Source organism: Mus caroli, unplaced genomic scaffold (assembly GCF_978045245.1).
Source record: "Mus caroli unplaced genomic scaffold, Mus_caroli_1 scaffold_9, whole genome shotgun sequence".
NCBI classification, from domain to species: Eukaryota; Metazoa; Chordata; class Mammalia; order Rodentia; family Muridae; genus Mus; species Mus caroli.
In genome coordinates this window covers 60,054,863-60,067,068 of record NW_028227264.1, presented here as the reverse complement: position 1 = coordinate 60,067,068, position 12,206 = coordinate 60,054,863, and the positions used below count along the sequence as shown (strand labels likewise).

At 51.5% G+C, this 12,206-nt stretch overlaps 1 protein-coding gene across 1 annotated transcript in view; it reads left to right on the top strand.

Moving 5' to 3' along the window:
• The window catches only part of Col13a1 (collagen type XIII alpha 1 chain), a 113,050-nt gene that overhangs the window by 79,461 nt on the left and 21,383 nt on the right, over window positions 1-12,206 (top strand). Inside the window, exons 19-29 of the mRNA XM_085842572.1 lie at window positions 500-544; window positions 1,632-1,718; window positions 2,268-2,321; window positions 3,948-3,992; window positions 4,303-4,371; window positions 5,405-5,428; window positions 7,710-7,772; window positions 8,630-8,674; window positions 8,953-9,096; window positions 9,613-9,711; window positions 11,369-11,413. Of these exons, the coding sequence (XP_085698698.1) occupies window positions 500-544; window positions 1,632-1,718; window positions 2,268-2,321; window positions 3,948-3,992; window positions 4,303-4,371; window positions 5,405-5,428; window positions 7,710-7,772; window positions 8,630-8,674; window positions 8,953-9,096; window positions 9,613-9,711; window positions 11,369-11,413 (720 nt within the window). The remainder of the gene's footprint in view (window positions 1-499; window positions 545-1,631; window positions 1,719-2,267; window positions 2,322-3,947; window positions 3,993-4,302; window positions 4,372-5,404; window positions 5,429-7,709; window positions 7,773-8,629; window positions 8,675-8,952; window positions 9,097-9,612; window positions 9,712-11,368; window positions 11,414-12,206) is intronic.

Here is a 12,206-nt window from a genome sequence, read left to right as displayed (position 1 = left end):
CCTGGGAACACTGGGTTCAATCTACTCCAGCATGATCGCTTTCATATCTGACCTTAACTGATCTTCGATGACCCTGTTTCCAAAAAATGAAAAAAATAAAAATAAAAAAGGTCATTTTTCTGACATACTAGAAGCTAGGACTTCAACATCAAACTTTGCTGGAACACAATTTGACCCGTAACACAACTTCTCAAAAAGGACGTTCTGGTTGGATGGGTGCTGTCTAAAGGCAGGAAGAGGTAGACAAAAGAGATGAGCACGATACAGGGGGGACAGATATGAAGAAGAGCAGAGTGGATTCAAGGGGAAGTTCCCAACCTCTGGCTTCCTATACTGCTCTTCCTGTACCCACTTCCAGCCCCGGGAGAGCAGAACTCAGCAGTGGGCTGTGGCTGTGTTTCTTCTCCATCCAGAGGAGCCATGCACTAAGAGGGTAGGGGTGCAGCCTCCCAGACGTCGGAAGAGGTTGTTCTTAACCCTGTTCTCCCCCTCCCTGCAGGGTGAGAAGGGTGCAGCAGGCTCCCCTGGCCTCCTGGGGCAGAAGGTAGGTGGACTCACATTTTCGATGGTGGGCTCCCTGCAAGCCTTGGTGTCCCCCTGGACCTACATATTCCCAGAGTAGGGGAAAGTGGCCAGAGTATAGCAAGATTGAGGTATGCTTTACACAGGCAGGACCCATGAGTCTGTAGAATTCAATGGCTAAGACCTGGCTTGGATTTCTTCATGCAGGTTCTGAAAACCTGCTGCCTGGAGATCTGAAAGTCAGCTCATTTAAAGCCATTTAAATTTTTTTTTTTAGTTTGTGCATTCGTAAGCAAGCAAGCGCGCATGTGTGTGTGTGTATGTGTGTTACTGTATGTGCTCCTGTGTGTGTGTGTGTGTGTTACTGTATGTGCTCCTGTGAGTGTGTGTGTTACTGTATGTGCTCCTGTGCCTGGTACACATGAAAGTGGAGGCTGGAGGTTGACTTTGGTTGCCATCCCTCAAGGAATGTCTACCTTTGTTGTTTGAGACGGTGTTTCTCTATCAGTTGACAAGCTAGGCTGGTTGGCTAGTGAGCCTCAGGGATCTGCCTGCCTCTGCCTCCCCAGCCCTGGGATTATAAACTCGTGGTACCACACCTGGATTTTTACTCCAGTAGGGGATGGGCAGTGGGTGCTGGGAATCCAAACTCTCAATTCTTGAGCCTGTGGGGCAAGCACTTTACTGACTGTTATATCTGATGAGGTTCCTTAAAGTTATCGTTAAAAGTTAAGTCATTTCTTAAAAGGCTAGAGGTCCCGTTATATCTGGGGAGAACGACATAAAAGAGGCCCCCCAGAAGAGCCAAGGCCAGAAGTTGTGGGCATTCAGGACTGAAGGGACAGCAAAGCTTGCTGTCACAGGGCATATTCTCTTCCCACCCAGGAGCACTCACTGCTGGAGAACCCAGCCACTGTCTCAGCTACCAATATGAATGGTGGTTCCACAGCAGGGTTGGCCCAGAAACCCCAAGGCTCTTAGGACCTTTCTGAAGTCAGCATAGCTCAGGACTGTGTCCTACCTGCTGTTCTTCTTCCTTGGACGGGAGTCAACCAACCAGCTCGCTCAGTTTGGGGAGCCAGTGATAGGACTCTACTTTCCATCCCCAGGGAGAAAAAGGTGATGCTGGCAATGCCATTGGAGGAGGCAGGGGGGAGCCTGGCCCCCCAGGGCTCCCTGGTCCCCCTGGGCCAAAGGTGAGTTTTTGCTGCCATCTGCATTGAGAGAGATATGGAGCCCCAAAGAGGCACAGACCAACAGCACCAGGAGAAGAAGGGGCCAAGTGTGGTGTCTGCCTTCCCAGCATCCTAGAGAAACAGCTCCAATCTAACCCAGCAGGGGCTGTGGCTTTGCCAGGAGACAGCCACAGTACCACCAACCACCCCATGTTCCCTCCTGGGCATGAGGTCATAGGTCATGAGGTTGCCACAGCTTGGGTCTCCAGGGCGACTTGGGGATGCCTGGCCACCATGGGAAGGAGAGTTAAAGGCTCTGTTCACATACTCTGGTCCACCTTCCAGGACCACTAAGGGAAGAGCCAGGTTGGCCTCTACCTTCGTTCTTCTCCCCACTCATCCTATCCTGGACTCCTGGGGACTCTCTTCCACCAGTTCTCAGGGCCTGTGTCCCCTTCTGTTGCCCGGGCAGCAGGGCCTGGTGTAGGTGTCTTGCCAGTGAATTTCTGGCTCTCTAGCCACTGACCCAGCTGCTCTGTGTACTCTCATCTCGTCTCTTCTTCCTCCCAGGGAGAAGCTGGTGTTGATGGCCAGGCTGGGCCCCCAGGACAGCAAGGAGACAAGGTAGAGTCCCCCTCAGTCAGGGGCCTGCAGGATGAGGGTGATCCCTGGCCTGACTGGACCCCAGTGCTGATCCCATGCTAGCTAGCTACAACCCCTGCATTCCGAGACTGGGCATGAAGAGCCTGCCTGGAAACTGGGGCTCTTTAGCTGAGGAAGGAGTCTGAACTCTAGCTTCTAGTCGCTTCCCGCACCACAGATTTAGACAGAGAAGTCCCTTCTGTCCCTGCCTCCTGCACAGGCACATGATGACCAAACTCAGGAGGGACAGAGGGCAGATCCTTGGAGGGACAGTGGCAGGGTCATCTGGAGCTGACAGAGCGTTCAGTTTCCCTTCATTTTTGACTTGGTGTATGAGTCAGAGTTCTCTAGAGTTCCAGGACTTACGGAATGTCTCTATATAGTAAAGGAAATTATTGAAATGACAATCTGGAGTCTAACTAACAATGGTCAGCTGTGAATGGGAAGTCCAAGAATCTAGTAGTTGCTCAGTCCTTCGAGACCAGGTGTTTCAGCTGGCCTTCTGTAGAAGCTGGAATCCTGAAGAAGTAGGCTCCAACAGATGTGCTGACAAGTAAGTGCAAGCAGGCAAAGATGGAAGCCTTTCTTCTTCCATTGTCCTTACATAGGCTTCCAGCAGAAGGTACAGCACAGATTAAAGGTGTGCACCATCACGCCTGGGCCTAAGCTGTTCTTTACTTAGAACTTGCTCTGTCCCAGGCTGGCCTTGAATTCAGAGATCTGCATGTCTCTGTCTCCTGCGTTCTGGGATTAAAGGTATATACCGCCATGCCTGAGCCTAAGCTTTTCATGGCTGCCATGCCTCAAGATCCAGATCAAGGGCTTGTGTCCTCCAGCCTCAAGATCTGTATCACAGGTGTGCCCTCCATTTCTGGATTGTAGTTCATTCCAGATATAGTCAAGGTGGCCCTGGGAATAACCATCACATGTGGTGTTTTATCTTCAACGTTCACATTATTCCCAGGAAACTGAGATGTGTGGTTTGTGCTTCGCTTGACACCATTATCCCACTTTGTCCATGTTACCTGGTCCTGTTTCCATAGGAACAACCTCCAGCCCCTGGCCCACCTTAAGATATCAGTATCCCTCTAGCTGCTCCCCCTGACACCCCTGGCCTCTGGGTTTCACCTTGTACTCCCTTCTGTCCCACGGAGAGTGGTCCCTGGAAGTGGGCTCCCTGTGGCCATCACTGAACAGCGGCCATTGAGCCCTGCTGCCAGGACAGGATGGAAATCAGAAGAAGCAAGGGCTAGATCCCTGCTACCAAGGACGAGACTGGTTTGCGCTACCAGGGAAGGTAGCCAAGGGGACAGTCAGGAGTCACCGACAACTAACCCAGCAGAAAAGAAGGGACGTCATTAAGTATAAAACGAGTAGAGCCCCAAGGATCTCAAACTCAGGGGAAGAGTGAGGGCAGGTGTTAGGGATGTTTCTGGAAGGGAGAGTAACCTGCACTGAAATCAACAGGAAAGCTTGTGTTCTGGTGGCTTGGGCCAAGATGAGCGAGCTCTTGGCCCCTCCACGGCCCTTAGGGTGTAGCTCCCCCAAGGACACTGGGTGTTCTTGCATCCGGCCTTACCAACTCATTTCACTCTTATCATGCAACAGGGGCAGCCAGGAGCAGCTGGTGAACAGGGACCCTCTGGCCCCAAGGTGCGTTCATCTCTCACCTGGAGTTGTAGCATGAAGGGGCTGGACACTGAGCTCTTAGAGGGGTGGGAAGGGAAGGGCGAGCTGGACCCTAGGAGGAATGTCTGCATAGATAGCCATGGTGATTGGACTCCACCATCTCTGGGCCTGGCTAGTCCTGTTTGTTCCACAAAGCCTTGAGTATCCTGACAAACAGTCCTTATGCTCTATGCTACTCTGGGGTCCTGGCAGGTACTGGTACTGCCACTGTGGGCTTCAGGTTCTCAGGCCCCTCCGGTCCCAGACCCTGACTGAGACCTTCTGTGCTTTCTAGGGTGCCAAGGGTGAACCCGGCAAAGGAGAAGTGGTGGATTATAATGGCAGCATCAACGAGGCGCTTCAGGTGAGTGGGCTCTACTCTGGAGGCTGGAGACCTGCAAGTTCCACTCAGCCTTCACCCCTGCCAGTGCCGTTTCTAGCTAGACTTCCAGATAAAGGGTCCTTCCCTTACTTTCTCCTAGCCTCTGTGGAGCCTCCAGTCAAATGGTCCCATTATTTGGCATCATGTGGCTTGATGTTTTGTCCCATCTGGTTAATGCATGGGCTCCTAGCTAAGCAAAGTGCCTTGGGAGAACCCTAGTTTCCACAAAGTGCCACTCATCAAGGCTCTGGGGACACCTCTCCTGGGCACGCCCCCTTCACCTGGTAGGAGCTGCCTCCCTGAAAGGTGTCAACTTTCTGTCAGTTTCTCCTGTTTCAAGACCATGAGCCCCCCATCTGTTAAATAGGTGCCTTGGTCTTGGGCACAAGTCATTGCTGGATCATGGTGGTGGTAAGTGGAGAGGCCACCCCATGTTCTGAAGGATTTTTCTAGCACATCGCAAACCTCCAAACTGGCAGCACCCAATTTTTAGTGAGGCTTGCCAAGCAGTTCCAGAGTTCCCCTTGAGAGCAAAAGCACACCCGATTGAGAGTTGCTGCTTCAAACCATCCAAGTGTGTGAAGCTGTGTGGGGGCCTGTGAGTCTTTGGCAGAGCCAAGGGGTCACCTGCCTGCTGCACTTTTAAGGAAGTGCTTTGCCAGCCGCCTTCTCCCGATTCTGGGAGAAGAAGAAAGAAAAGGGGAAGCCCCCTCAGTGACTAGGAAGAAAGGGGTGCTGTGTCCTTGTCGCCTATGGCTAAGAGGTTGCGCCCCATAGTTAGCAGGTCTAGGCTGAAACAGCATCAGGCCTTGGAGAGACCTCATCCAGGTGTTCCCCATCCAGCTAATAAACCCTTGGGCGGTGTGGGAGTGACATGGAGCTGAGAGCCACAGAGTGCATCTGTGAGGGTCTTCCTCCACTCCGCCCCTCCAGAGGGATGTCACTGCAGAGGGGCCCTGGCAGCTGGAGACTGTCCCTTGCTCTCCAGCTAATTGCACCGTATTGTTGTTTTCAGGAGATCAGGACGCTGGCCTTGATGGTAAGTCGCCCTCCTCCCTAGTTTCCCTCAGGCACTGGGCATAAAGAGCACAGTCTCGAGCTCTGACCTCTGGTCAGCCTGTGCTGAGCTCCTGTGCCATGCCAGGCAGAGGGGCCTTCCAGCCCAAGGAGCAGGGGCAGGAGCTGCATGTCCCTGGATCAGGACTGCCGGTGGTGACAGCCCCTCGTCTACCAAGGCTCGCTCTGGGTTGTATTTACAGAACCTCCAGATGCACAGCCCCCTCCCCGCCCCCTCTTCTGAAAAAAAAAATGGGTAACAGCTGTCCATGCAATCTCAATATCTGTTCCTGGAAAAACCCTGGAATTCCATGCTGGGTTCTGCACATGTGCTGACCAGTGACAGGCTCGAAGAAAACATTTGTAGTTAAGACAACCGTTTCCAACTTCAGCCTCCACAGTGAATGGCAAAGGGGTTCTAAAGTTCTGAGTCTGAGGGAATCTCACTTCCCCTAATATTGGGGACCTGTACACAGCAGGATAACACACAGGTGGCTCCCGTCTATAGTCCCAGCACTCAGAAGGCATAGGCAGGAGGGCCAGGAGGCAGAGGTAGGAGGGTCACCCCAAGTTCAAGGCCAGCCTGGTCTATGTAGTAAGTTCTGGTCCAGCTGGAGCCACCTACAGGACCAGGGACATCTCATCCCTGGACACTGGTTTAAATCACAAGGTTCTGGAACCAATGAACTTCACTTGGGAAAATTAAAATGTGTTATTTTTAAAGGGCCTTCAGGCATGAGGCCACACAGCTCTGTCAGTAATGTGCTTGCTCAACTTTTAAACATGAGGACCCAAGTTTGATTACCAGAGCCCAAGTGTTGGGCTGGGGAGATGGCTCAGCAGGTAAAGGTGTTTACTGTGCAAGCCTGGGGACCTGAATTTCATCCATAGAACCATGGTGGGGGGCGGGGGGGAGAACCAATTCCATAAAGCTGTCTCTGTACAAATGCTGTAGCTTAAGTGCGCATGCACAAGTACACACACACACACATACACCACATATACACAGTACATATATGACACCACACACACACACATACACACACACATAGACACACCACACACTCACACCAATTTCTTTTGAAGCCAAACATGGCAGCATGAACTTATGAATGACCACATCCTCCCAGCTCCCGGGAGGAGGAAGCATGGGGAACCCTGAGGCTTCCTGGCCAGCCAGCTTAGCCTACTTGATGAACTCCAGGCCAATGAGAGACCCTGTTCCCAACCACCACCACAACAAAACAAAAGCAATAGAACCACAAGCTGAAGAGCAAAGACACCCAGGCTTAACCTCTGCCTCCAGATGCACATGCGCCCACCCAGACACCCCAGCCCCACCCCTACCCCACACAACAGCTGCTGGAAAGGAAAAGTCACCCGGAAGTAGCCTATTTTATGAGATAGCTTGCAGGAAAATGTACCGATTTCAATGTGTAGATGCCACACAGGAGCCACAGAAAATTCCCCAGGGGCCATGAGAGTCATCTTGCACCCACCCATCTTACGCACACTATAAATGGCTTTTTGTCAGTGTAGAGCAGGCTTGTGTTTTCTGTAATTTCACAGAATGGAATCACAGTGTAGGCATGTAACTCTGGTTTCTTTTCACAACATGATGATAACTGTTGCTATCATTGCTTGGGTCAGAACTGGTCTCTTCCCCTGCTCATTGAGATGCCATCATGTAAACCACCATTGTAGATACTTACACTGTAGACCACCATTGCGGATACTTACACTGTTGACTCTAACCTGCCAGGAAAAGTCACATTTTCTCTTGGTACTCCTAGAGAAAAAGCTGTTTGGCATAGCTCTCTGCACTCCCAGCTACAACCCAACACCCCAGTGCTCATCTTTTTGCATTTTGGGGTTCCCCATGTTATTTGCTTTGTCAAAACCCCAGAGGCTTATGAGATGTAGTTCAGTTGGTTGAAATCTCACCTACTATGCACAGAACCCTAGGTTTAGTCTCCAGTGTCATATAAAAGCAGGCATGTTGGTACACATATGGAACCCCAGTACTCAGGAGGTATAGGCAGTAAGATAAGAAGTTCAAAACCAGCCTCAACTATATAATAATGAGTTCAAGGCCAGTCTGGACTGTATGAGACCCCATCATGCAGATACACACATGCACAACATACACACACCCCCTAAAGAAATCCTGTTTGAAAGTGGCAGACCCCTGTAAAACAGCCCCACATATAACCCTTTGGTGACAGCCACCCCTCTTGCTAGAAAGTTCTTCTTTTCCTTTTTAGGGGCCTCCTGGTCTTCCTGGACAAACAGGCCCACCCGGACCTCCAGGGACTCCAGGCCAAAGGGTAAAACTTGTCCCAATGGAGGGTGGTAACTGGGAAGGTGCAGGGGGCTATGGGGTGAGGGCATGGACAGGGTAAGGTGTTTAAGATGCTGAGAGGATGATGCATTCTGAGCACATAACCCCAGGGCTCCCCATATTCTCTGACCCCCTTCAACATCCCAGGACTGTCACATTTGCCTGGCAGCCATTCTGCTCTGTACCTTAGGCCCTTCCCCCCACTCCAGTCCATTTACTCCCAGCCTCACGCTCTTCTGCCATTCTTCCCCAGTAGTTAGGCTTGGGTCTTGTGCTTCAGTGAACCCCTCAGATACAGTGAGACCTGGAACATATACCCCTGGTCACGGCCACCAGACCAGGTTATCCCTCTCCAACGCTGAACTGCCTCACTCTGTGCCTTTGCCATTATCCTAATCCTCTGCCCACCCTTTCCTCTGCTTTTCTTAGAAGAAACCTTGTGTTTCTCCCTCTGTCCTCTGCCTGTAAGAGCTTGCCTTCCTCCAGGTATCCTTCTCTAGAAAGTCACTCCAGACCTAGCCCACCCCACCCCGTGGAAATGAGGAAGGTTCTGAGATTGCTGTAAAGCAAATAGGAGCCCCACATAGCTAGTGAGGACAGGAGGGTTGGGCTAAGATGACCAGGAGCCACGGGATGGGTAATGCTCTCAGAGATAACATGTTGAGACTATGGCTAACACACGGGTCACAGGATGCTTGCCTTCCCTCACCACCTTACTTTGGGATCCTCATCTGTGACGCCAAGGCAACTAAAGGCATGCCTTCAGAAGCCCTGGGGGCAGGGTACCAAGGAAGTGGGCATTGGTTTCTCTGCTCTAACCCATTTCTGTTGCTGCTGCTGCAGGGGGAGATTGGACTGCCAGGCCCTCCAGGACACGATGGGGACAAGGTAAGCACAATAGTGTCTACAGCAAGGATTCTGCAAGTGGTTCTCACCCTGGGAGTGTGGGCAGAAAGGCTTACCCAGCAGGGCCAGGAAGAGGGGTTCCAGCTGTACCCTGGCAGAGGTAGCCTGGGGCTATCTTTATCATCTTTCATCCAGTACCAGTGAGCCCAGTCCTTTGACCACCAAGCTTTTTCTGATCTCCCTCCCTCCTGGTTTTTTTTGTTTTTTGTTTTTTTTTTTTCTGTTAATGTCCCTAAGAAGTATCGTTGACGTTTCTATAGGGGCCTCGAGGAAAACCAGGAGATATGGGGCCGGCTGGTCCTCAAGGACCCCCAGGAAAGGATGGGCCTCCGGGAATGAAGGGAGAAGTTGGACCCCCAGGAAGTCCAGGGGAAAAAGGGGAGACAGGACAAGCAGGCCCCCAGGTAAGTGTCTGGGCATCTGGCATCCTGCATGCACCACCTCCATCCTGACACAACCTCTGCATGCCACCATGTTCCAGAGTTCAGAGAACCAAGAGTCACTTGCAGTTACCTGCCATGCCACTCACCATATGATTGCTGGTATCCTATAGTGTCCCCACTCAGGAGACCTGAGTCCTGTGCCAGCCATCTGTGTCCTTGGGAAAGTCACTGAGCCTTGCAGAGCCTCTGTTTCTCACAGCCTGTGAAAAAGACACAGCAGGGCTGTGAGCCTGCCTCTACAGAAGCATGTGGAAGCCCTACATCAGAAGAGTTTGCATGAATGGAAAGAACCCCTTGCCCTTTCCAGCTAGGCTGCTGACTTGGCTGAGCCTCAGTAGTGCCATCTGTGAAATGGCACCACCCTTGACACCTACCCTTGGAGGAAGGGAGTCGCGCATGTATGCATGCCATAGATGGCACATTTTCTCAGTATGGTGACTAGGAGCTTCACTGACAGGGCTCTTTGTCGATCTATAGGGTCTAGACGGCCCAACTGGGGAGAAAGGAGAACCAGGTGATGAAGGGAGACCTGGAGCGACAGGATTGCCTGGGCCCATCGGGCTCCCGGGATTCACAGTAAGGCGAGAGGACCGGGTGTCAAGGGTGTCCACGGGCAGCTGCAGATGAGAGTACAGGAGCAAGGGGCTCCTCACTGGGGCCAACAGCCTAAGAGTGCCCGGCACCATGCCAAGCTTACCCTAACCTGGGTCTGGCAGCTCCCCTGGGCTGCTGATTGGGTCCAGAACTCTAGCCTCTTCAGTACACAATGTGGTGGCTTCTGTCTCCAGCTGCTACCAGGAGCGCTGGGGACTCGGATATGGAAATACCCCTTTAGACCTAGAAAGAGGCAGGCAGGCAGGCATGCCTTAGAGGGACACATTTCCTCAAGGGGTATGCAGTTCTGCCAGCCTAGCCACATCAGTGAGCTGCACGTCCCAGAAAAGGGGGGGAAAGAGAAATGAGCAAGGAAACAAGGCAGACACCTGGGCGAACAGGAGGGTGACATCCTGCCTCTACCCACACATACCCATACAAACACACCCCCACAGAAACACACCAACACCTCCCCACACAAACATACCCTCACATCAACATACCAGCCACCCACACACACAAACAGACTCCCACAGAAACACACCAATATGCCTACACACCAACACCCCCCCACACATAAACATACCCTCACATCAACATACAAACCACTCACACACACAAACACACTCTCACACAAACATACCCACACACCAACATACCTACACGCACAAACCCAAAAGAAATAAAGAACCTCAGAGATCAGATATGATATGTGACTCAGCAGACCCCAAAAGTGACTATATACCCAGCTGGCTCAGGCCGGTGGGTGGCTCATAGCCTTACAGTGTGCCCACTTTCACGATGAAAGCTGAGCTGCTGGGTTTGGTGTGGTCTCATCTTCATCCACCTCCACCACTGTCCCCCCTCCCCACTGAAATCTGAGCCATAGTCACTTTCTAGCAATGTACCATAAACCATCACAAACAGCAGCTTAAGATGGCCTACCTATATCGCTATATATTCTGCCCCTCAGTAGCTGAGGCCTGCCATAGCTGGCTTCCGCAACCAGGGTCTCCTAAGGCCTCAGTCAAATCAGTGGTCATCTGTGTTCTTACTGGAGCCTCTGATCCTCTCCCAAACCACTGGCCATAAAAGGACTAAGTTCCCAGCACCTATGATTCTCTGATACATGGCCCCTCTCTGTAGTGGACAGTCCACTTCATATTAGCTTACTTACTTCTTAAAGAAAGGGCCTTTCTAGAGTCTAGAACTAGCAAGATGGAGCCATGTGCATGCATGTGTCTATGTGTGTGTATATATATATATATATACAAGTCTTAGCATGTGTTATATTTTCCTATGTATAACACATGTATGTGATGATGTGTAACATAGTCACAGGAGTGGCAGGCATCATGAGGCCACAAGTCTCTTTCAAGACTGAGAAACAAGTCACAGTACCACCGTGCAGCTTGTCTGCCACAGGACACATAGTACGAGCCCCTCCCTGACAACCAGAGCCTGAGATCTGTGAAGATGGTTGTCACGGGGCCATCTTGGTCCTGCCCTGCAGGCTAGATACCTATGTAGCCTCTCCAGGAGCAGCCCAGTCCTTGTAGCTTGTCACAGATGTGAGGGTGGACCTGTGGCCAACCTCCTGGTTACCCGCTCTCACAGTGGGATGGTTTTGTTCCCACAGGGAGAGAAAGGAGAAGCTGGGGAGAAAGGTGACCCAGGAGCAGAGGTAAGTCAACCCAGCTCTTCTTTAATGTGATCGTCTGACAAGGGCATTACTAGAAATACCAATTTTTCTCCAAGTCGCTTAGCATCTATGACTGGCGAGGGCCAGAAGCTGGGCAGCTGTTGGGTTCTGAGCCCCATATCCTGGGACTACAGTAGACATAGGAAAATAAATACAACTGCCTGGCCCAGGCCACAGAGGTCGAGCCGTTTGGGCAAGTTCTGAACAGATGCATAGGACTTTGTCACGAAGTGTCAGAGGAATGCCTTCCAGAGAGGCAGGGTTCTTTGAGAGACATCGTGGAAAGGGGGGAAGAAGATTGAGGAACAGGAAGTTGCTATGGACACGGTTGACTGTGCAGAAGATGGATAGCCCTGTGCATCAGGGGAAGCAACAGAGATCTTGGAGATGGGAGGGAGAAGATGTTTGGCAAGAAGGCCTGGGCAGTCCAGTAGCCACCTGAGAGCAAAGCAAGAGACCACCAAGAGTCATAGTCCCCCACAAGCTCTCCTGGCCCGTCACCCTTTAATGTCACCGGCCCCATCTGAATCAAGTGAAACGGACCTAATTGTTCGCTAACACTGTTCCTTATTAAGAATGGGCTGCACCCTGAAGAGCTGATCCTAGATTCTGGAAAAGCATTATACACACAAATGTTCCTCCCAGGAACTATTTCAAGTCCAAATTGGAAACAGACAATATCCCTAGCAAGAAGGAAGGGATAAAAATCCTTAGGCTAATAAGCTAGTAGTAATAGGATTGCCCATGGCTGGGGGCCTTTCTCATGCCAAGAGTG